Source organism: Artibeus jamaicensis, unplaced genomic scaffold (assembly GCF_021234435.1).
Source record: "Artibeus jamaicensis isolate MK-2021 breed Jamaican fruit bat unplaced genomic scaffold, CSHL_Jam_final contig_465, whole genome shotgun sequence".
In the NCBI taxonomy this organism is placed as follows: domain Eukaryota; kingdom Metazoa; phylum Chordata; class Mammalia; order Chiroptera; family Phyllostomidae; genus Artibeus; species Artibeus jamaicensis.
Window position 1 is genome coordinate 30542891 of NW_026521843.1, and position 23978 is coordinate 30566868.

At 40.5% G+C, this 23978-nt stretch overlaps 1 protein-coding gene across 4 annotated transcripts in view; it reads left to right on the forward strand.

Annotated features, from left to right (window-relative positions):
* The window catches only part of STON1 (stonin 1), a 41173-nt gene extending 17434 nt beyond the window's left edge, over positions 1-23739 (forward strand). The window contains exons 2-5 of one of the 4 annotated variants that reach the window (XM_053666847.1): positions 1881-1976; positions 11066-13038; positions 17651-17853; positions 20742-23739. In XM_053666847.1, the coding sequence (XP_053522822.1) occupies positions 11113-13038; positions 17651-17853; positions 20742-20751 (2139 nt within the window). In that variant the 5' untranslated portion in view covers positions 1881-1976; positions 11066-11112 and the 3' untranslated portion in view covers positions 20752-23739. Of the gene's footprint in view, positions 1-1880; positions 1977-10629; positions 10680-11065; positions 13043-17650; positions 17854-20741 lie in introns of those variants that run through there. The other 3 variants (XM_053666845.1, XM_037161237.2, XM_053666846.1) reach the window with 3 other exon arrangements.
* The last annotated feature ends 239 nt before the right edge of the window (positions 23740-23978 follow it).

Here is a 23978-nt window from a genome sequence, read left to right on the forward strand (position 1 = left end):
CATGATCAGAGCAGAGAAGCTGGCAACAGAATGAAAAGGCCAACATATACAGAGTTAAAGATGAATTATGTGTTCTCTAGCCCCAGGTACTTTATTTTAGAGTAGTATGTTCCAGAATGTTCTGAGGCACTCTCCATATGGGGCTTTTCCATAAGGAAAGCTGCCTGTTACTTGCTTCTGGAGCCCATGAAAACATTAGCAGGCTACGGGCTTTGGGAAGGATTGCCTTGAAGAGACCTGTATACCATTGTTCAAACAGAATTTCTCAAATGCCTTTGACCGTGGATCTTTTTTCCCATACTCTTAACTTCTCTCCACTTTGGGAGATGCATACTTCAAGGAGAAGTCCAGATCAGGGATTCAGGCACATGGATAGGACTAGATAGGAACAGATCACATCTGGAGGGCAGGGTAGAGGCATGGTCATGTGCCTGGCAGAATGGAGACAGAGTTCTAGAAACGGTTTTGTAACAAGTTGACCAGATGCAAAGCAGACTCCAGAATCTGGGCTCCTTAATTTCTTTCTGACTAGGGAAAGGAAGACTAGAATGGGAGAGAGGGGAAATGAGGGAGAGAGAGGAAGGAAAATTACTCATCTATTGAGTACCTGTTATGAGGCAATATGCATATAAGGCAGATATTATCACCATTTTACACATGAAGAAACTGAGGCTTACAGACCTGTTTAGCAAATTTCCACAGCATCTGTGTCAATGACATAAACCTGCTATGGATACTCCATAAAAGAAGAGAATAAGATTCTGAAATCAGAATGCCCACCTAGCCTTAAATCATTTTTTGTTCATTTAAAGACCATCTTCTGGGACTAGCCAGTTTGATTTGGTATCTGTTCATAGTACTCTCTAAATATAGGAAATGAGCAGATTATTAAAACAAGGTTAAAATGATAGCTGGGAGCCAAATTCATCCTGGAAAAGTGGAGGTTAAATATCGCACGAGAGGAGTGAGGTTGGGGAGCTCACTAGAACCAGCACGAATAATATTTGAAAGCATGGGCAGGTTTTGCTGTGGTTTAATGTTTTATAAATGGTATTTCCTGTCACATGGCTGAACTAAATACCACACATGTCTGTGATTAAATATTATGGACTGCAGGACATATGCGTTAATAATACATCCAGTACACATAGTGGGCACTCCTCCTGTGAGCTAAGATGAGAGCGTACTTTGCAAAGGTTTTTAATTCATTTAGGGTTTTGTGTTGTCTTATGTTTGTTTCTGTTTCAAACTTGTAGTTTCCCTTTTAAAGGGAAGCCTTCTGTAGGAATATTTTTAAATATTTCATAGCACACCTTTAAGAAAATTCTTCATGGATGCATTGCGCACACTGGGCCTTCCCTGACTTTGGCTTTGTTTCTGAGGTATACATCCCAGAATAACAAGGAGGGTAACTTTTGGGGACCTCTAACCATACAAAGCAGTAGGGAGGCTTTGTGAATACAGTTCCAGTCTAGTTTCAGTGTGGCAATTAAGGAGTACAGCCCTGGGGAGAATCAGAGAATCCCTTATTTGGGGGATAGCCAAGGAAACCACACAGATACTGACATGAAGACATTCTTTCTCTAGATTATGCAGCATTGTTATAGAGCAAAAAATTCACAGGCATAAAGGACCAAATTCAGCTTCTGCAAAGGCGAGGGCGTTGCAGAGGGTCCAGATGTGCTCATGAGGCTCGAGTAGGAGTCAGCTCGACAATGACAGCTCTCATGAGGCTGATACCAGGAGACTGCTGCTAAGTGTGATGATGCTTCCCTGAGCTCTCTCTGCTGAATACTCCTCTAGTATCGGGCCACCCCCAGCCTGGCAGGTGCGGAGAAGCCAGACCCTGGAGTCATCCTACGGGGTGTTGTTTTCCACAGGTAATATGATGAAGTAGGACAGCCTTCGGTTGCAGATACCCTGGAATGCTGATTCAACAATCAAGTGCATCTAATCTGACTTTGACAATCTGCAGGGTAAGGTAGAACTTGATATTTATACTTTGTTTGAATGGTTTCTGGAGAAAAGCAAAGGAAAACCGCAAAGAACAGCAGAAGTAGACACTTGACAATAGAGCGGTTTGGGGCTCAGCATGGGAGGAGGACAATGCAGGGAGTTACACAAAGTTTGGGGAATTAGTCTACCAAGACTGCTGCTTGAAGAACAGGTTGCACCAAAATGCCTTTGTTGGGCAGCAAGTCTGAAAAACTGTTCATCACTGAGGGTGCGCTGGCCAGTGGATGCAGACAAGACGGGAACAGGGCAGGCTGAGTGACAAAAGCCAGTCAGAACTGACCCAGATTGATAATGAGCTCCTGTTGTTCTTGAGCACTCATGGGGACAACTGTTTCAGAGTTTGCCTTTCCCACAGTCTGGGGCGTCCAAGCGGCAGATACATGTGGTGGGCATTGTGAAGAAATGGGTTCTTCTCACGTGAGAACAGAATCCTTCCAGTTTAGAGAGTTCCCGGCGCCAGGAAATGGTGGTCTGTACCCTGGAGCTTCCTCCTTAGTCAAGTGTGGAGGGGTGGAAAGGACTTGCAAGTGGCAGTTAGGGCACTAACACAGCCCGTCATCAGATCTTTTGGGGTCTTTGGGGTGATGGATGGTGTTGAACATGGGTTTTGGGGTCAGACAGACCTGGTCGGAGTCCAGGTATGCCTAACGAAATGGGTGACTTAAGGCAAGTAGCTTAATCTCCCTGAGCCTTCTTTTCTTCTTCTACAAAATGATGGGGTTGTGAGAATTAGATGAGACCACACACATGTGGCACTTGGCATACCACGCGCACAGAGCACCTGACAAATGTTTGCTGGTGTGGTTAATTGAACAGAATACCTCCGATTTCTGCCTAACTCTGAAGTTCAGTGATTCTTTGAACTGGGGAGGGCAGTATGAGTTACTTTATGAATAGACTAGTTAAATTATTCAATGAAAAATTTATTGAGCTGCATACTCATGTCAGACATTTGTAGGCTGTGTAGAAAATGCCCTAATGAATGAGACATGATTCCACCCTGAAAAATTCTGACTCTCAAGGAGCGTATGAATTTTTTTCTATGATAACTTGAAAATTTTTATTCCAAAATTCTTTTTTGGTGAGATCATTTTTTCCTACTGGTGCTTCTTATTCATAAGGCTCATTGCAGGTAATCTGCAGTATTATTAATACTGAAGGTATCACTGTTTGTAAAAGATTCCATTTTTAAAACAATTTAGAATAAGCTTATTATAATCTCCATGATACTTTTAAAGAATCCCAGTATGATTTCTTAAGTGGAGAAAAGGGGTGGAATGCAGTAATTGCATGTAAGTGCAGCCTTTCTCATGTTGGCTCTGGCCTGAGCCCCTCTTTTGCTGATCCAACAGTTAGTATGTGGGGATAACTAATTATTTTAAGGCTCCCCTAAACATTTGGGGGAGTTGTTAAACTCTGGGTACATCGAAGAGAATGTGGTACTCTTTGGGATGCCATCTGTCACATGTGTTGAGATAAGAGGTTGAAAACCAAGGTCTGCCTATATCCTTGTTATTCCCAGTGTGAATAGGCATGTGCATTTGCTTTCAATTTGATCTTGAGTTTGTGTGGTCTGATGCTGCTTTGAAAATAAGGAGGCAAAAAGAATGTCTAATAGTCTTAAGGGGAAGTAAACACTCCCCTAGAAACCTTTAAGCCTCAGAAACTGATTTCTAGAAATTTCTACTATAATACATTTTCCTTTTCTCTTTTTAAAAATATTTTATTTACTTATTGTTAGAGAGAGGATAAGGGAGGGAGAAAGAGAGGGAGAGAAACATCAATGTGTGGTTGCCTCTCACGTACCTCCTACTGGGGACCTGGCCTGCAACCCAGGCACCTGCCCTAACTGGGAATCAGACTGGCGACCCTTTTGTTCACTGGCTGGCGCTCAATCCACCGAGCCACACCAGCCAGGGCCATTTTCCTTTTCTATCTGGTAGGACTCAGGGCTCTCTGGGAGGTGCAGATACATATTTAGATCTTACTCCATTTGCAGTACTCCAATACTGCCATTAAATAGATGTTGCTGCTTGAATACTTTTAGATTCCAAAGTCTTGAAGTAGATGGGGTGAATTTGCAGATGATTAAAAGAAGACACATTCTAGACCTGTAGACTCTGAACTTTTTCATTCCTCCTGGAGACCCAGTGGACCTTGGACAGACCAAGATTCTGGACAGGATGTGGCCCTCTGTCCCTGCTGTGGGTAGGGATGGGTTAGGAGGGAAAGAAAAAAGGAAAGTGCTGGATAGAATTGATTCTGGTTGTTCACTCTGGGAAAACTGACTGGTTGCCGTGTGGAGACTAGACTAGAAAGATGAGGTCATAGAGAGGGAAAGGGCAAAAGAGGTAAGAGAGAAATGGAAATTAGTGTAAAACGGATTGATAAGGAAGGAGAGCAAGAGGGATAGAGAAAAGGAGAAAAAAGAGCAGAACAGGAAACAAATCTGCCCTTAACCTTGGAGCTTCAGTCTCAGCCATTTGTTTCAGAACAGCATCCAAGTCCTGCCTTTTAAACAGAGTCAAAGGTTTGGGCTCATGGGCACAATACAGAATCTGTTGGGTTGCCTTTCACTCAAATAGCACTTGCTGAGTGCCTCCTATGGAAGGGTATTGCAAAGGGGAGAGTGCTTTGATGGGGAGAGTTTTTGTGCTCAAGATTGTAGATATTTTGCAAGTTGTACTTTCCAAAGTTCAGGGGTCACTTAAAAAATAATGAGCTTGATTTCTTTATCTGGTTTATGGAAATCATTTTTTCTCATAATAAGCAAAAGCCCCAAAGAAACTAATATTCTTTTTCCAAATTTTGAAGCTGGCAACAGAAAAGATGAGGCAAAATGTTTGGTATGGATTGGAACAGGAATCAGTCTGAAGCTGAATTATTTCTTCTCTTGGTTTTTAATTCTTTTTCTTTTAACAAACCCAACTAAAGGAAACATTTATATGATATTTTATCCTATATGAAGAATTATTTTGGCTGGATTTCTTCTGAAGAGGGTGAGATGGGACGGGTTAGTACAAACCGCTGCTGATTTCCAGCCTCTGAGGCTGCCGGCAGAGTCCCCTCCTCACCGTTCTTCCTGCCCTGAAGGGAAAGTGCTTTGTGGCAACTCCAGCCCCAGGGCAGTGACAGTGAAGTGCCCTCCAGAGAGCCAGCTGGCCTGGGCTGCTGCTCCACTGTGTGCCTTTGTGCCCTCAGGAGTGTGCGGATTTAGCAAATGACAACACGGAACGAGCCCTGTCCCCAGCCCTCCCTTTGCGTTGGCTCTTTTCCAAGCTCGAATGATTGCATTGGTTGAGCCTTCATTATCCACAGTGGGAGGTGAGAAGGCAGGCTGGAGGGAGAAAAATAGCCTTTCTCATGGCCTTTATTCCAGCAGGTTTGGGGTTTTCATACCAGTAGATCTTATGGAGTTTTACTTTCTGTCAGTTTGGAAGTTTCGTAAAAAATCCCAGTGGTAACACAATTTCTGCTTGTGAAAGAAAATTCAACTGGATGTCAATTACTGTAGAGTTGTTGTGAATTTGGAGAGAAACTCAGAGATCATTCTAGTCTAATCACTTAATGTCCGGAGTGAGTGTCAGGGCAGTGCCCAGTGTCTGGGTTATACCCAACCCCGGGCGACTGCTGGGCTCTGTACAGGTCATCACCTCTGATGTCATTAGAATAATTTCAATAATTTATGTTGTATTAGATTTACATAAAGTGACCTATGTTCAAATTTGGGTTCTTTCCAAACTTAGGTAAATATACCTGGGAGAAACAATGACACACAAAAAACTTATATACAAATGGTCATAACAGTATTATAATAGCCCAAAAATAGAAACAAACCAAATGCCCATCAACTGATGAACAAAATCTGGGGTATTCTCACAATGAAATTTCATCAGCCACAAAAAGGAATGAGGTACCGTTTGATATGTGCTCCAACATGGATGGACTTTGAAAACATTATGCTAAGTGAGAGAAGCCAGATGTAAAAGGTCATAATGTCGTAGAGAGTCTATTGATATGAAATGTCCAGGCTAGGCATATTCAGAAAAATAAAGTAGATTATTGGTTTCCAGGGATAGGGAGAAAATGGGGGGTGGCTGCAAATGGGTACAGGGTTTATTTTGGGGAGGGTGATAAAAAGTTCTGGAATTAGATAGTGGTGATGGTTGCACAACTGTTAATGTTAAATGCCACCGAATTGTCTTTTTTTAAAAAAATGAAGTGAATTTTAGACCTGGCTGGTGTGGCTCGGTTGGCTGAGTGCCGGCCTGTGAACTGAAAGGTCACTGGTTCAATTTCCAGTCCGGGCACATGCCTGGGTTGCAGGCCAGGTCCCCAGCTGGGGGCGTGTTGAGAGGCAGCTGATGGATGTATCTCTTGCCCATTGATGTTTCTTCCCCTCTCTTTCTCCCTCCCTCCCCCTCTCTCTAAAAATAAATAAGTAAAATCTTTTAAAAAATAAAGTGAATTTAATGTGTATGAATTGTAGTCAATAAAGCTGTTATTAAAAAAAAATCTTAGTTCTGCTTTTTAACCAGTTGAGTGACTTTAGGTAATGACTCTAAACCCACGCAGTCTCTGCTCTGACATCGGAATAATGAAGTACACCTCTCAGGGTTGTTTTGATAAATGAGATCATTAATTTAAAAATGCTTTTAAAGTATATCACATACTTGGGGGCTGTCAGCGATTTAAAGTTCCATATACATTGGGTTTTATTGATTCCTCCTGTATTTTCCAGAGCACTAACAAGGTCTGGCTACATGATAATTATTCAAATAAAGACCTTCTGAAGTGATTCAAAAGTGTTGCAGTTAATAAAAACAATTTTTTAAACAGATTTTTAAGTGTATGGTAGAGTATTGTTAAAAAGATGCACTTTGTTGTACAACACATCTCTACACTTTTTATCTTGGCATGACTCAAACTTCATATTCACTGAACGGCAACACCCCTTTTTCCTCGCCCCGCTCCCCTGGCCCTTGGTAACCACCGTTCTCCTCGCTGTCTCTGTAAATTGGACTATAGTAATGCTCTGCTTAACAATGGGGATGTGCTCCGAGAAATGTTGCCAGGCGCTTTCATCGTAGTGTGAACATCACAGAGTGTACTTACAAATACCCAGATGATGCAGCTTCCTGCACACCTAGACCGCATGGTAGAGCCACAGCTTCTAGACTGCAGGGCTGTACGGCACATTTCCGTACACAATACAAGAGTCAGGCACAACAGAACGTGATAGAGTCGAGAGTCATGGTAAATAGGAGATGTATGAGCCTGCTGTTGGCATGTTTTACAATAAAATTTTTTTAATAAGTAGAAAGAGTACGTTAAAAATAATGATAAAAGGTATAGTATAACAAATACACAAACCAGTAATATAGCGGTTTCTTGTCATGATTAAGTATTATATACTGAACTACATAATGGTATGTGCTGTCCAGCTGGCAGCCCAGTGGGTTTGTTTATACCAGCTTCCTACCAACACGTGGTAATCTGTTACAAGTCACCAGGCAATTAGGCATTTTTTAGCTCCATCATAGCACCACGGTCATATATGTCATCTGTCATTGACTGAAAAATCGTTATGTGCTGCTTGACTCTACTTTGGATGCCTCACATAAGTGGACTCACATGATATTTGTCTTTTTGTGACTGGTTTACATCACGTATTTTACGTCATGTCTCTGTTTGAGGATCATCCCTGTTGTTGCATGTATCCCAGTTTCCTTCCTTTTTAAGACTGAATAATACTCCACTGTATGTATATGTGCCACATTTTCTTTATCCGTTCATCGGGTGATGGACATTTTGGTTGTTTCCAGCTATTGCCCATTGTGAGTAATGCTGCAAAGAACATGGAGTGCAGATATCTCTTTGTGATCCTGTTCAATTCTTTTGGGTAAATGTCCAGAAGTGGGATCGCTGGATCATATGGGCAGTTACATTTGAAAAATGTTGAGGAACCTCTGTATGGTTTTTCATTTTCCAAAAATGCATAGGGGTTCCTCTTTCTCCACATTTTTGCCAACAACTTGGTTTTCTGTTTGTTTGTTTTGTGCTTTCTCTTTCTTTTCTTGTTTTTCAGTAATGACCATCCTAATATGTAAGGAGAGTTTTGATTTGCATTTCCCTGGTGGTTAGTGATGTTGAGTATCACTTCATGTACCTATTGTCCATTTGTGTGTCTTCTTTGGAGGGATGTCTGTTGCCCATTTTTAAGTTGGGTTATTTGTCTTTTTTTGAATTGTAGGAATTCCTTATATGTTTTGGATATTAAGGCTTTTATCAGAGATATGATTTGCAAATATTTTCTCCCTTTCCATAGGTTGCCTTTTCACTCTGTTGATTGTTTTTGTTGGTATACAGAAGATTTTTAATTTGCTGTAGTTTCACTTGTCTGTTTTTGCTTTTGTTGCTTGTGCTTTTGGTGTCAAATTTAAGAAATCATTGCCGATACCAATGTCATGAAGCTTTTGCCCTATGTTTTTTTTTTTTTTCTGAGTGTACAAGGCCTCCAGCTTTGGTATTCTTTCTCAAGATCATTTTGGCTATTCAAAATCCTTTGAGATTCCACATTAATTTAAGGATTGTTTTTCCTATTCCCACACAAAAATGGCATTGGGATTCTGATAGAGATTGCACTGAATCTATAGATTGCTTTGGGTAGTATGGGCATCTTAACTATATTAAGTCTTCCAATCCATGAACGTGGGATGTATTTCCATTTATTTGTGTTTTTAATTTCTTTTAGCAATAATACTTTGTAGTTTTCAGTATACAAGTCCTTTGCCTCTTCAGTTAAATTTATTCCTAAGCATTTTAATTTTTTTGATACTATTGTAAATAGGGTACATTTCTTCCTTTCTTTTTTGGGTTGTTGCTAATTGCATGTGTGTAGAAATGCAAGTGATACTTGGATATTGATTTTATATGCTACGACTTTGCTGAATTCATGTATTCTAACATTTTGTGCGTGTGTGTGAAATCTTTAGAGTTTTCTATGTGTAAGAGCATACCATCTATGAGCAGAAACAATAACTTCCTTTCTGATATGGGTGCCTTTTATTTTATTTTTCTTGCCTCATTGTTCTGGGTAGGACTTCCAGTACTGTGTTGAATAGAAGTAGCAAGAGTGGACATCCTTGCCTTGTTCTTGATCTTAGAGGAAAAGCTTTCAGTTTTTCAACACTGAATATTATGTTAGTTGTAGGCTTTACATATGTGATTTTTACTATGTTGAGGTAATTCCTTCTATTTCTAGCTTGTTTAGTGGTTTCTTATCATGAAAAGGTGTTGAAATTTGTCAAATGCTTTTTTCTGTATCATGTGATATTTATCCTTTGTTCTGTTAATGTGGTATATCACATTGACTGACATTTCATGTATTGAACATCCCAGGAATAAATCCAACTGGATAATGGTATATGATCTTTTTAATCTGCTGCTAAATTTGGTTTGGTAGTATTTTGTTGAGTATTTTTGCATTTATATTAAAAATAGTAGTTTTCCTGTAGCGTCTTTGACTTTAGTATTAGAATAATCCTGACCTCACAGAGTATGAGATGAGTTAGTGTAAGAATTCTGTAAATGTTTGAGTGGAATTCTCCAGTAAAGCCTAGGCTTTTTCTTTTGGGGGAGGGTTGAGGACCAATTCAGTCTCCTTACTAATTACAGGGATGGGTCTGCTTGTATTTTCTATTCCTTTTGGTCAGATCTTGGCAGATGTTATGTTTCTGGGAATTTATACATTTCTTTTGGGTTAATCAACCTGTTTGCATATAATTGTTCATGTAGTCTCATAATGATAGTTTTGAAATTTCTGTGACATCAGTTGTAATGTCTTCTTTCATTTCCGATTTTGAGTATTTTTCCCCTCAGTCCAGCTAAAAGTTTGTCAATTTTGTTGATTTTGATTTTTTCAAAAATTCAACTCTTAGTTTTATTGATATTTTTCATTTTCTATTGCCTATATCATTTATTTCTGCTCTAATATTCTTTTCTTCCTGCTTACTTAGAACTTTGTTGTTTTTCTCTAGTTCTTTGAGCTATAAAAGTTAATTTTTGAAATTAAAAAAAAATGTAAGCATTTAGCACTATAAACTCCCCTCTTAGAACCACTTTTGCTTCATCCTGTAAGTTTTGGTATATTGTGTTTTAATTTTTTGTTTGTCTCAAGATATTTCTTTTCTAATTTTGTTTTGATTTCTTCTGACACATTTTGTGTTACTTAATTTCTGCATATTTGTGAATTTTCCAGTTTTCCTTCTGCTATTGATCTGTAGTTTTTTTTCCTCTTATGTTGGAAAAGATACCTGGTATGATTTCAATCTTAAATTTGTTAAGACTTATTGTGTGGCCTAACTGGTGATCTATCCTAGAGACTGTTCTGTGTGTGCTTGAGAAGAATATGTGTTTTACTGCTGTTATGCAGAATGTTCTGTACATGTGAGATACATCCATTTGATCTATAGTGTTGTACAAGTCCTCTATTTCCTTATTGATATTCTGTCTGGATGTCCTATCCATTATTGAAAGTGGGGTATTGAAATCTATTATTGTATTCCTATCTATTTCTCCATTCAGTTTTTTAATGTTTGCTTTATATATTTGGGTGCTCTGGTGTTGAATTTATATATACTTGCAATTGTTATGTCTCTCTGGTGAGTTGACCCTATTATTATTATATAATGTCCTTCTTTGTCTCATGACAGTTTTTGACTTTGACTTATTTTGTCTGATATTAATATGGCTATCCCTGCTCTCTTTTGATTTCTAGTTGCATAAAATATCTTTTTCTATCCTTTTACTTTCAGCCTATGTGTGTCCTTAAATCTAAAATGAGTCTCTTGTCACAGTATATGGTTAGATATTATATTTTTAAATCCATTCAGTCATCAAAAGTGTTATAGTTTTAAAGCATTTCTTTAAACTCAGTTGATCTGTAAATCTGGGCGCTTTTAAATCCAAGTATTTCTCAGAACTGAAGACCTCTAGTCACTTGAATTTTCTACCTCATTTTATGTTCTTATTTTTTCTCCTTTAACAGAGACAACACATCTGACTCATTGACAAGATTACCATCTGATTTCAAAGATGTGTTCTATGAACCCAGGCAACTGGGTCACATTTGATGATGACCCTGAATTTCAGACTTCTCAAAGGTCAAAGAATTTACCTCTGGAAAATCAAGGCATCTGTAGGCCAAATGGACTTAAGCTGAACCTTTCTGGTCCTAAGGAATTTCCCAGTGGATCTTCCTCCACCAGTAGTACCCCTCTCCCCTCACCTATCATAGACTTTTACTTCAGTCCAGGACCTCCAAGTAACTCTCCTCTTTCTACACCCACCAAAGACTTCCCAGGAATTCCTGGCATCCCCAAAGCAGGGACTCATGTGCTCTATCCTATTCCAGAATTAGCTTCAAACAGTCCACTCACAACACCTGGAGCAGATTCTTCCTTATCGCCTACTCAACCAACCTGTTTACCACATGCTTCCTTACCCAGTGACCACTCATGTCCACATCCAGTTCCCAAAATGGGTCTTCCAGATGAAATCAGTTCTCCACAGACCGAAAGCCTAGCGTTACAAAGCGATGCTCTCCAGTTTCAGTATTTCCAGGAGGACTGTGCCTTTTCAAGTCCATTTTGGAAAGAAGAAGGCAGTGCTTCTCAGCTCACCTTTGACCCTGCAGGAAGCAGAAAGGGGTTCCCATCAAGAGACAAAGAAATGACAATTGATCAAAAAAGCTTAAACCAGTGTTCACTCAACTACATCTGTAAGAAGCTTGAACATCTGCAATCAGCTGAGAATCAAGATTCATTTGGAAATGTGTCTATGCAGTGTCTCTATGCTGAAGATACCACCTCTTCCTTTGTCCCCCACACTCTTTTCAGGAGTCAGCCCAAAACTGGGTGGTCTTTCATGCTGAGAATTCCTGAGAAGAAGAACATGATGTCCTCTCGTCAGTGGGGACCAATTTTTTTAAAAGTCTTACCTGGAGGAATTTTGCAAATGTATTATGAGCAGGGGTTAGAAAAACCATTTAAAGAGTTACAGCTTGATCCACAATGCAGACTTTCTGAACACAAAATTGAGAACTTTAGTGTAACAGGAAAAATCCATACTGTGAAGATTGAACATGTGTCTTACACAGAAAAAAGAAAATACCATTCTAAGACAGAAGTTGTTCACGAGCCAGACATAGAACAGATGCTAAAGTTGGGGTCCACAGAGTACCATGACTTCCTCGACTTTCTGACTACTGTGGAGGAGGAGCTGGTGAAGCTGCCAGCTGTTTCCAAGCCAAAAAAGAATTACGAGGAACAAGAAATTTCCCTTGAAATTGTGGACAATTTTTGGGGTAAAATCACCAAAGAAGAAGGAAAATTGGTTGAAAGTGCTGTGATAACTCAAATCTCTTGCCTCTGCTTTGTGAATGGGAACACGGAATGCTTTTTAACATTGAATGATCTTGAGTTGCAGAAGCGAAATGAACACTATTTCGAAACAGACCCAGAAAAGAAGGGGATTGATATTCTTGAATATCATTTTCATAAGTGTGTGAAAGCACAAGAATTTGAGCCATCGAGAATCATTAAGTTCGTACCCCTGGATGCCTGCCGGTTTGAGCTGATGCGTTTCAAGACTTTGTATGATGGGGAGGAGCTCCCCTTTTCCCTCAAGTCGGTAGTGGTTGTCCAGGGGGCATACGTGGAGCTTCAGGCCTTTGTCAACATGACCCCATTGCTTCAGAGATCATCCCAGGCCAGCCCCTTGAGGTCCTGTGACAACATAATGATACACTTTCCTGTCCCATCGCAGTGGATCAAGGCTCTCTGGACTATGAACCTCCAGAGGCAGAAGTCGCTGAAAGCCAAAATGAACCGCCGGGCATGTCTGGGGAGTTTACATGAACCTGAGTCTGAACCTGTCATCCAGGTCACTGTGGGATCGGCAAAGTATGAGAGTGCCTACCGGGCTGTGGTGTGGAAGATAGACCGGCTTCCTGATAAACATGCAAGTAAATATTCAACACCCCAAGTTGCTTTTTATGTGAAATAGCTTCAATGTTTTCACCCTCCTCCTTGGACTGAAACCAGGCTGAGACAGATGGTAACTTCAGTCAGCTGAGGACATACTTTATATGGTGCTTGGTGGGAAATGGGACATTTAGTTAAACAGCTGGCTTATTGCATCCTCTTGTGCTTATTTCTACCAGATAAGTTAACTTAAATTTTTTTAAATATCATAAATATCATCTTAGGCTAGGGTTTTGTTGCAGGTGGCGGCACCGAGGGAAAATTTGTAGTTGACATCAGATTCCCTAATTAACCTTTAAAGATCTGTCTTCTCCATATTCTTAGGCAGTACCTCTAGTTCCTTTAGTTTTGCTCTGGGCAGTTTGTAATAAGACTGCCTTTCACTGGGGAGGTTAGGGAGGGGTGAGGAGATCTGAAGAGGGGCCCCCAAGATAGTGACAGATAACCTGTGGGTCTGGGGGAAAGGAAGGGGGTGGGAGGAGGCGGGCTCACTGGCTTTGGGGAATAGGTGGGCATTGGTGTCATTAGCTGAGGGGGCCTGGGGTCCTTGTCATCATTCTTCCTTTTAAAATCTGTTTCCCAGCCCTGGCTGCCTGTCAAGAGTCCACAGAGTCATTAGAGCTTTAAAATCCCCATACCCCTATTTAGGACCCCTCCCAGCCATGACTGGTAGAGGGAGACCCAGGTATGAGCGCTAATGAAAGGCTCTCCCAGGCAGCCAGGGCTGAGAACTACTGACCCGGGGCCTGTGACCTGGGGTTGAGAACTACTGACCTATGGAACCTATTATGGCCCCCTAGGCAGAGATCATCACACCCGACACTTCTGTCCCTGCGTCTCCTGGAGCTCTGTTTTGCCTCATACCTGGATCTACTGGCAGTTGAGCTCACTAAGAACAATTACAATAGTGGGTATTCCCAGAAAGGAGGCTGGACTTGATCTTGGTCTCCAGGATTCTTTTTGAAGACTTTCATAGCATCAGGCCCACACAGAACAACATTTTACAAGCATTCCAGTGATAATTGACAGAACAGATGCTTTGGGATCAAAGCTGCTTTGTTCAGATCAGGTCTGCATGCAAAGAGGAGGCTCAGGGAAAAGGCAGGTGGACTGTGGCAGGTAGAGTCTGGAGGGCACGGTGTGGTTCTGAGGCAGATGGGATCCCATGGTCCTGTCTTGTGGCTTCACCACTATTGGGGGTGGGGGCAGAGAGTGAGAGGGTGCCTGGCCAGTTGCCTCTGGAGAAGCATAGAAAGAGTGAGGTTAGGCTGCAGAAGGAATATTTGTCCTAAGCAGTGCTCCTTAAACTTGTGTGTGCACATGAATCACTTGTTAAATGTAGATTGTGATTCAACATGCGGGGTCTGATAGCTGTGTTTCCCACCTGTCCTCAGGTGATGCCAATGCTGCCGGCCCACAGACCAGAATAACAGGGTCTGAGACTGCATCTCTATTTTCCTACATGACTTTTAAATCAGTTGGGTGTTTAGAGAACATTGGGTTTTTAAAAGTCTTTAAAATATTATGCTTACCAAGTTAGTTCCTGAAAAACCTATACTGTTAAAAAAATACTTAAACATGGAAAATGAAAGAGAATAATAAGAACTAGTCTACTAGGTGTTAATTTACAAAAAATTATGCCTTTCTTCCTGTGGATTTTTGAGGTCAGGATTGACTTCTTTTTCACTTGCACATGATTTCAAGGGAGGTGGGGAGGGCTGCCGGCCCCTTAAATGTTGCCGACTAGCACAGTGATCCTTTACAGTGAGCAGGTCTTTCATTTTGCAGCAAAGGTGGGCTTGGGCAGGTAGCTCAGATAGTTCATTCAGACTAAGGTGTGAAGGACAGCAAAGGAGCAGAGGAGCTTTTCCTTAGGACAGGCTTTGGTGGGGTTAGGGGGTGGGGTGGGAGGATGGGGGCATTGGGAAAGAGGGGAGTGGGGAAAGAAAGGAAAAGTGGGGAATGAACGAGAGCGTTGTTAGCCAAGGGGGGTACAGATGGTGACACAGAATTAGAAGGGGGAGAGGGAATGGTAGAGGGTCAATTAACAAGTATATCTCTGCCTTCCCAATTTTACCGATTTTTAATATAATTAGCCTTTACTTTTTCTCTTTGCTTTCTTACACAAACACGTTGGTTACTTTCTCCTCCTCCACCTGTATCCTCCTTCTATACCCACCAGCTCTCAACAGTTCTGTTTCAGACGAGAAATACATTGGTTTGAGAGGGACCAGACCTAAGTAGATGTAATTTGCAGCCCCAACTCTTTCCCTCCCCCCCATCTTGAGAGTTATAGTGAGAGAATAACTACCAAAGCTCAAGAGTGCCCCCTGCTGGTCAGTACTGAGATAAATTACATGATTTTTCCTGTGTCTTTTATTCATTTACTTGTAAATTTGTCAAATGCTAGCTGAGCTCCAAATATGCCAGACATTGTCCTAGGAACAGACATGATACCTCTGCTCACAGATCCAAGTCTAAAGAGGTAGTATGTTATCAAACATTGTAGAGTATTTAGAGTTTTTAAAAGCCAGGGAAAATATGCCAGAAAATTTACAAGGAGCAGTTGTTTAGAAAAGCAAGTAGAAGGGTTTTGTGTCTAATGTTTTTTTATAATATTAGGTCTTCAACTTGGGTCATTTTGATAGCAAAAGATTCCCAAACAGTTTTTGCCTTTAAAATGTGAATAGCAAATCAGATCATCTCCAATATAATTTTCAGCTCTAAAAATGTAGAGTTCACAGTCTCTTCATTGGCAAAATTATAGTAATTAAATAACAAATTGGATTTATAATCTAATTGGATTAATTTTGCAAAGTCACCCCCATTTTCAGGTGGAGAAACAGGGTCTCAGATTACATAACTTGCCTGGGGTTACACAGCTATTGAGTAGCACAGCTGGGACCCGACTCCTGGCAACCTGGGTTCAGTGGTTGCGTTCTTATGCACCGTATGTCTTAAAAGGATGTAAGAGTTTCTGAATTAGGTTACATGAACTTAATGTATCCTTACTGCAAGCAGAAGACTAGAAATGGTAATGGATTGTGGAATCTCCCCTGGGGTGTGTGTGTGTATGTATAAAGTTATCTCTTGCCTGCAGTGATCTGGGTGGCTTACAGCACCTCAGTGTGCTGTTGTCCTACCCTACTTGTGCGTAGTGGAGATGGTAATGAGCCTCTCTTGGTTAATTGATTGATGACTTTTCAAGGCCTTTTACAGCCTTAGAATTCTATTAGTCTCTCTACAAGAAACAGGTTGTAAGGAATGAAAGGCAATTTATCTTTTAAGAATTAAGTGAAATCCCTTAAACTCTTGTTTTTGTGCCTAAAGCTATATTCTGATGGAAGTGTTCTTTCTGAAGCTCTGTCAGTGCGGTAGTAATTTAATATGGCTTTGAAATTACTGTCACCTCATACATTTATTGAAGTAAAGATAGCTTCATTGGATATGTAGATGTTGTGTGAAATGCCACAGAATCATGGGACATTTAGGGTTACTGCAGTGATTACAGTGAAAATATTTTTTATTCTATTATCACACACACGTACACATTACATGATCACCCTTAAAATTTTTGCATTTATCTGATATCCCTATATCCCTAGGTGTGGCACAGAGCCTGGCCTGACAGAATAGATGCTCAATAAATGACAGATTGAATTAAATGAAAACAAGTATTAGATCGAAACATTGAAAACTAACATGACCATCTCTTCTATACTGTACATCTGTTTCCATGAAAGCTTTAAGAAGGGTGAATGGAAATTAATGTACTAAAATATAATTTTAGTCCTGTTCTGCTGAAAAAGGAATGCTTTGCCTAGAACATTTTCTGAAATATAATAAAAATTTCACTAAGTTTAACTTTAAAAAATAATTAGAATTTTTGCCCTGGCTGGTGTGGCTCAGTGGATTGAGTGCCAGACTGTGAAGCAAAGGGTCACCGTTCAATTCCTAGTCAGGGCACATGCCTGGGTTGCAGACCAGGTCCCCAGTGGGGGACGCATGAGAGGCAACCACACATGTATGTTTCTCTCCCTCTCTTTCTCCTTCCCTTCCCCTCTGTCTAAAAATAAATAAATAAAACCTTTAAAAAACAATCAGAATTTTTAATAATATGAACTATTTTAGGCTAAAGTTTACCTTTTCATTAACTTGTCAGTGGAAGAGTGGTAAGAAAATGAATAAATTACAAATTATTGTAAAAGCTTATTCAGTTGATTTAAGAGAGTTTTTGGTACTGAGCCTATACACACTGTAGCTAAATAATGATACTTAACGTAAATGTTACTTATCTTGTAAAAAGAAACTTAGCATGCTTCTAACTAAAAACATTTTTAGGCATTAATATATGTACGTACATAGTAATAAAATTGTATTTATTTTAAAGATAGTACTTAAAAATCCCAGATTTTCCCCTAGTCCATACAAAATTGTGAATTTCAATGGTATTTTGTTCAAATGGCATCGGCACTGCCCCAGTGCTAATGGAATTGCTTATTAAAGGGAGGGATGTGACTTCTGGCGTGACGGAGAAATGTTCAGTGGCCATTGAACTACTTTGACTGACTGTGATTTTTTTCTTCAAGGTCCTGATCATCCCCATTGTTTGTCATACAAACTGGAACTTGGATCAGACCAAGAAATTCCCTCCGACTGGTATCCATTTGCTACTGTTCAGTTTGGGGTGCTTGACACGTCTGCCTCAAGAACTGAGGTCAGGTCTCTGGGGGTGGAGAGTGACGTCCAGCCGCAGAAACACGTTCACCAGCGAGCTTGCTACAACATCCAGGTACCCTCTGGCTCGTGTTGGGGCTTCTAGAGCTGTGACCTGATTTGGTTTTAAATATTTGCTTTGCCCCCTTGTGTGACCATGTATGTGTGTGAATGTGTGTGTGTGTTTGTATCTTTTTGACCTAGAAAAGAGCTTGACCATGGCACTTTGAGGGTCACTAGAGAGCCTAGTTTATCCCCTCAGTTTTAGAGAATATTAGGAGCCTCAGCACACAGTGCCACATACGTAATTCAACTCTGAATGAAAAACAGGGCATTAAACATGAATTCACATTTTAGAAGCATATTTATAATAAAAATTATGTTAGAGTAGCATTTCCCAATATGTGTTCAGTGGAACATGTATACAAGAAAAAAATGTTTGGGAATGCCGTACACAAAATTAATGTTAAATGAAGGCTCTGGAAGTCCCGCAATAAAGAAACTCGTTAACTTTAACCCAGTTTACCCCAACTTATTGATTAGGTTAAACATGTGTCAGTATCTTCTGGAATTGTATTCTGTGAAGCACCCCTCGAAAATGCTGTTACTCCACTGCGGCGATTTTAAATGCTCACCGTCATTGCTTCCGCATCCTTTGGCCAGATGAATTAAGTGACATCTGTTTGTACCTGTTTCTAAGCTGGCTTTTCCTTCTCATCTTCAAAGTTAGTAAGTAGATGTAGAGGTAACCTCTGCCATACATTTCTCATAGTATCATGAAATGGTGACATGTTACTGATTTTGTTTACAAACATACTTCATTAGAAAATATTTCCAGCCCTGGCTGGTGTGGCTCAGTGCATTGAGTGCTGGCCTGCAAACGCAAGGGTCACTGGTTTGATTCCCAGTCTGAGGCACAGGCCTGGGTTGTGGGCCAGGTTCCCCAGTAGGGGGCGAGAGACAACCACACATTGATGTTTCTCTCCCTTCCCTTCTCTAAAAGTAAATAAATAAAATCTAAAAAAGAAAACTTCCAAAACACTGGATGAGAATAACAGGAAACTGCAGCAGCTATACTACTACTAATAATAATTTTAAAAAGAAAATATTTCCAAAGTCAAAAAAATAGCAAATAACAAGCAGGTATTCTGTTTGGAATTTATATTTTTTTTCTTGCACATGAATAGCATTTTATATTTTCTAATATCATTTTAAATCTGTGTTGCTTGAATCTCAGCTATGATTAATGCCATTCTGATTTTCCACTCATTTATTCCTATCAAAAACAGTGTGATTAGCCCTGGCTGGTGTAGCTCAGGGGATTAAGTACGAGCTGAAACCAAAGGGTCGCTGGTTCAATTCCCAGTCAGGGCACATGCCTGGGTTGCAGGCCAGGTCCCCAGTGGGGGCCACGTGAGAGGCAACCACACATTGATCTTTCTCGCCCTCTCTTTCTCCCTCCCTTCCCCTCTCTCTAAAGATAAATAAATAAAATCTTTTAAAAAATAGTAGTGTGATTATATGACGTCATGAACAACTGGTGGTTCTATAATAAGTCAGGATTTTTCTTTATTTTGGGTGACCTGTTTAGAAGTATATATGTTTGGATCCGGTGATTTTTTTTTTCATTGATCAAATTAGTGATGGGTGGCTGTCCTGTGCAGCTCCCTGGGGACCTAAGCACTTGCTCCCCGAGCAGCTGGGAACTGTCCTGGCTGAAGAAACCCCAGATCCTGCCCCTTCCTGGGGCAGTTTTTGTCCTGAGCCTGGTGGATGCAGGGGTATAAAGACCCTTCGCCTCAGCTTGGGCAACTCTGCAGAACCCTCTTAGCTAGCTAGCTTTGGCTCTCCCTGCGGATCAGCCGAAGCCCTTATTGTGACCACACTGCAGCCGAGCTTCTCCCCTTTCCCAACAGGTGTCAACCCCAGCGGCACTCCCCAGTAAACTGTCTGCAGGCCAGTCTCCACCTCAGAGTTTGCATCTGGGGAACCTGCCTGTGTCACTGGGTATATAAGTAGTAAGTGTGACTGAAATGTGGGTCAAGTGCACACGGAGTCTTCATTTATACTTAGTTTCCTATTCCTGGGATATGCCTATTTCACATAGTTTTCGAGGACAGCTCCAAATTATGTAATGAAGTCTCTGGCTTCAGTAGCATTTACTAACCAACCTGCACTTGGCAGTCAGCTTCAAAACATCATCTTATATTTAGTAAGAATTTACTGAGCAATTTCAAAGTGCCAGGTGCTATTCTAGATGCTGGGACACAAGAGGGAATGAAAGATAGGTCCCTGTCCTCATGCAGTTCACCTTTTAGTGAGGGAACAAAACATAACTAGTAAACAGGTAAGTAATAGAATTTCAAATAGTCACAGATTCTAAGGAGAGAATAAAGTGAGGAAGTAGGATAGAGAGTGATGGGGGCCTCCTTGTCCGGAGTGGTCCGGGAGGGTCTCCGTGGGGAGGTAATACCTGAGGCGAGACAGAAAAGACAAGGGGCAGGCAGATGGTTTGGCCCACCTGGTTTACTAGTTTGTGAACTACTAGTTTGTTTTAGTTTATTAGAGAGATGATTTGGGGGGCGGGGTTATGAACCTCAGGTGGGTCAAAACCTGGAGCTGTGAATTGCCACTGATCACATACCTAGCCGGGTCTCTGTCTTATCAATATATGTATTCTGTGTACATTTTATAGAAACTAAATTTGGGTTAGAAGAGGGGAGAGTTTTAGTTCTTTTCAAGATTTGACCCTAGAGGGAAGGATTTGGGGTGGGGGGGCTCTGTTGCCCAAAAGTGGAGGGGAGCGCGTCACTGTGGAGCTAGCAGGAGAAGGCAGGAGGGCTGTGTCTGCCTGTAGAGGGTGCTGTGGCTACCGACCTTGCTCTCAGTGGAATTGGGACTGAGCACGTGCTAGTGCAGGGTTGCACTTGTTAATCCTGCCCATGTTTTGCTTTTGTATAACAGGTTGAAATAGAAAAGAAGTGGATTAAAATCGATGGAGAAGACCCAGATAAAGCCAGTGACTGCATAACTCAGTAGGAGTAGCAAGAGTGAATGATGAAGACCCACTTTTCATATTGTTAATTTACAGAAACCACACACAGTTTGGCTGCCACATAGTGGCAGTGACTTCTGAACAGAGGGCCAAAGACAGGTCCAGTGGCTGTGTTCAGAGAAGTTTAGACCTGAAACCAAACAACATATTTTATGCTGTTGATATGTTTGTGCCCTATGCGTTTGATCTAAACCGTGCCTTTAAGTTGTGTGATATTTCTGCTACTTATTGAAACTCAAAGGTACCGTAATCCAATGTGTGACCCCACAGCCAGCTTGGCTAAAGGGTTTCTGGTTTTTGATTACTCAGTGGCTGATTGTTTTGTGCTCCGGATTACCCAGGTGTCGTGTTTATTATCCTCCAGTCTCTATTTCTTCTTGCTATGTCAGCGCCTGCAGTGGAGGGTGAGGCAATCCAAGGAAACAAACCGAAATACTGAGTTTTCCCCCTTGCTCATCTCTGGGTAGGTGTAGAATCATGCTGAAGCCACAAGCGACCGTGCAGAGGTGGCAGTGTCTGTGAGTCTGAATTACTGTCTTCCTGTTCTCCACCACCACACTGCGAGCAATCGTTGGCCGGGTTTGGTGCCTGTCTTCCCCTTGTGGTTGTTTTCGTTTTAAAAAATGTATTAGTGTTCTGATGTGTGTTGCAAAAAAACCCTTTCTGTTGGTATATATATTTCAGTATAAGTCACTAAGACCTATTGCCTTTTGCTCAGATTTCTTTTAAAATGGTATCTCAGTATTGGACACTAGTTAAAATATTTATGTACATTAAAGATGAGTTTTTAAAGTTCACGAGTCTTTCCCCAAAGTACAGACTCTTAAGAATGTGTTTTGATAAAGTTTTACTTGTGATTGAGATAAGCCTTTCTTGAGTAGAAGTCTAATGCATATTCTGGTTATTTTAAGCTAGTTCTACTAAATTTAGAGTATTTTTCTTTAAAAGACAAAGGAAAGGCACTAGATTATTTTCCTTAGATTTTTAAGAAGTGACATTTTTATTCCTCAATCAGGTAAATGTTTGGTTTCTAATGAAAAGCCAGTGGCATTTGCAGTTATAATTCTGCTTATAATTTCCTTTCAATATTTACAGCAAGAGGTCATATTTAAAAGTGTATGAAATCTATATTCTAGGTATTTCTTAGCCTGAAAAACGAAGTCCTCCATTTGGTATTAATACATCTTCAATTTATGTTGACTCTAAAATATTATTAGGAGGTATTTTTCTCTATTTACCGGATTTGTTTTGAATCAAACTGATATAATAATGTTCTCCCCAACAACATTTATTTGTCAGCCCAGAGTTTATGTCTCATGTTTTATTAAATATTGTATTACATTCATTGTACTGTGTTCCAAAACCAGATTAAAGCAAACATGTATGATGGTTTGTATCAATCAGCAGATTTTATTGCTTTTCATTATTTTGCTGTAACAGCAAGGAATGCAAAAGTTGACTGTTAAAATGAATTGTTATTACTCTTTTTAACTCCACTTGATGCATTGCTCATAATATCATATGTTTGAGACTCACTGTTGAAGTATAGGAGGGCACGTCTGTATGTACGTTATGTTAAAACAAATCCTTCATCTTTCTCCATCATCTGGTGCAGCACATTCTGGAGCAACTTCAGTCTGCTCAGCACGAGCACGGAGACAGAGACGGCTGGAGGTGATGCTGCTCCATCTCCCAGGGAAGTCAGAGGGGTTAGTTACTGCCGGTGCTTTCAAATCTGTTTGGTGATATCCTGCCCGTAAACAACTCAGAGTCTGATTCACTTGAACTTAATGAATATTTACACCTCAGAATAATTTCAGCAAAGGGTTCAATTAATTGCCCCTCCTGCTGCACAGGTTGCCCAGTCTCTGTGGCTGCCTGGGGTCACTTCCCAGCCATCCAGGCTTCAGGAGCATCTCAAGATTCACTGTTGGAAACACAGTAACAAACCCCTGACTAAAGCCCAAATGGAGTTTCGGCTGCAATGCAGAGGTTGATAGCATTAGCAGTGGGGTGCTAGGGCATAATTATTAACTTGCACATCTATTAGGAGCCTTAAATATTCATTACTTAGCATTAAATTAACATTCTTTGAAGGGAGGAGAGGCTTTTTAATACAATTCTTCTGACCTCAGAAATGGCAGGTCAAATGTGCTGTAAGTGAAAAATCAGATAGTGTAACCACTTAGACTTACAAATTAAGAAGTAGACTCTCCTTTGCTATAAAGTAAAGGATGATCTTAGAGACAACAACTGCAATAACATAAACCCCTGCTTTTAAGGTTGGGAAGGACCGAAGAGAGTGAAGGAGGAACCACTCCTTGCCAGGATTTCAGTTTACATAATGTAGGCGAACCCTTTCTGAGTCTGACCATTCAGGGGCCAGTCAGACAGACACCTGCTTCCAAGGACTGGACCGGTGTCTGACTAGCTGTCCTGCTCTGATTGCTCAGGTCTGGTCATCTTACCAGTCAAAGGATCATATTAACTGTGTGAATGAATTTGTGGCTTGATGATTAATTTCTTGATCAGTTGTATAGATCAGGATTTAAGGATGTTTTCTTTTTCTATGGGAATAGAAATAGCTTATTCATTTTCAAAGGTATAAAAAATACTTTTCAGCACGTAAATAAAGGCTGGATGTTTTTTGAAAACCTGATTTATATATTAGACAGTTCTAGGGTTTAGTCCCTTCGTTCTGAAGTTGTGTGTACGAGAGTGCCCTTTTCTTATAAATTCAGTTAGAAGGCCTTCCTTAATAATGATGAAGTATTATATCGTACTTAAAATATTATTTTATGTCCTAGCAACACAAATATAAAACAGATTGAGCCTTAATAATCATGTAACAAAGTATTTGGTAGATTGCATATTGGTTTTTAAAAATTAAAGATGTATTTCAAATGATTCCGGCTGTGTGATGGACTTATATCTTCTTTTGCAAGGTCTGGGGCTATTCTTTAAAGGTGTGAAATCAATTTCAATAACCGTAAACAATCGACTCTCTGTCAGGCAAATGTATGCTGCTTTGCTACTGTGTCAGTGAACATGGCATCTTGACACATCCTAGAAGAATAACACCACCAAACTGTGATTTGTGACTTTTAAAAGAGGATATAATCATTACTCTCCTAAAGGAATAGTGT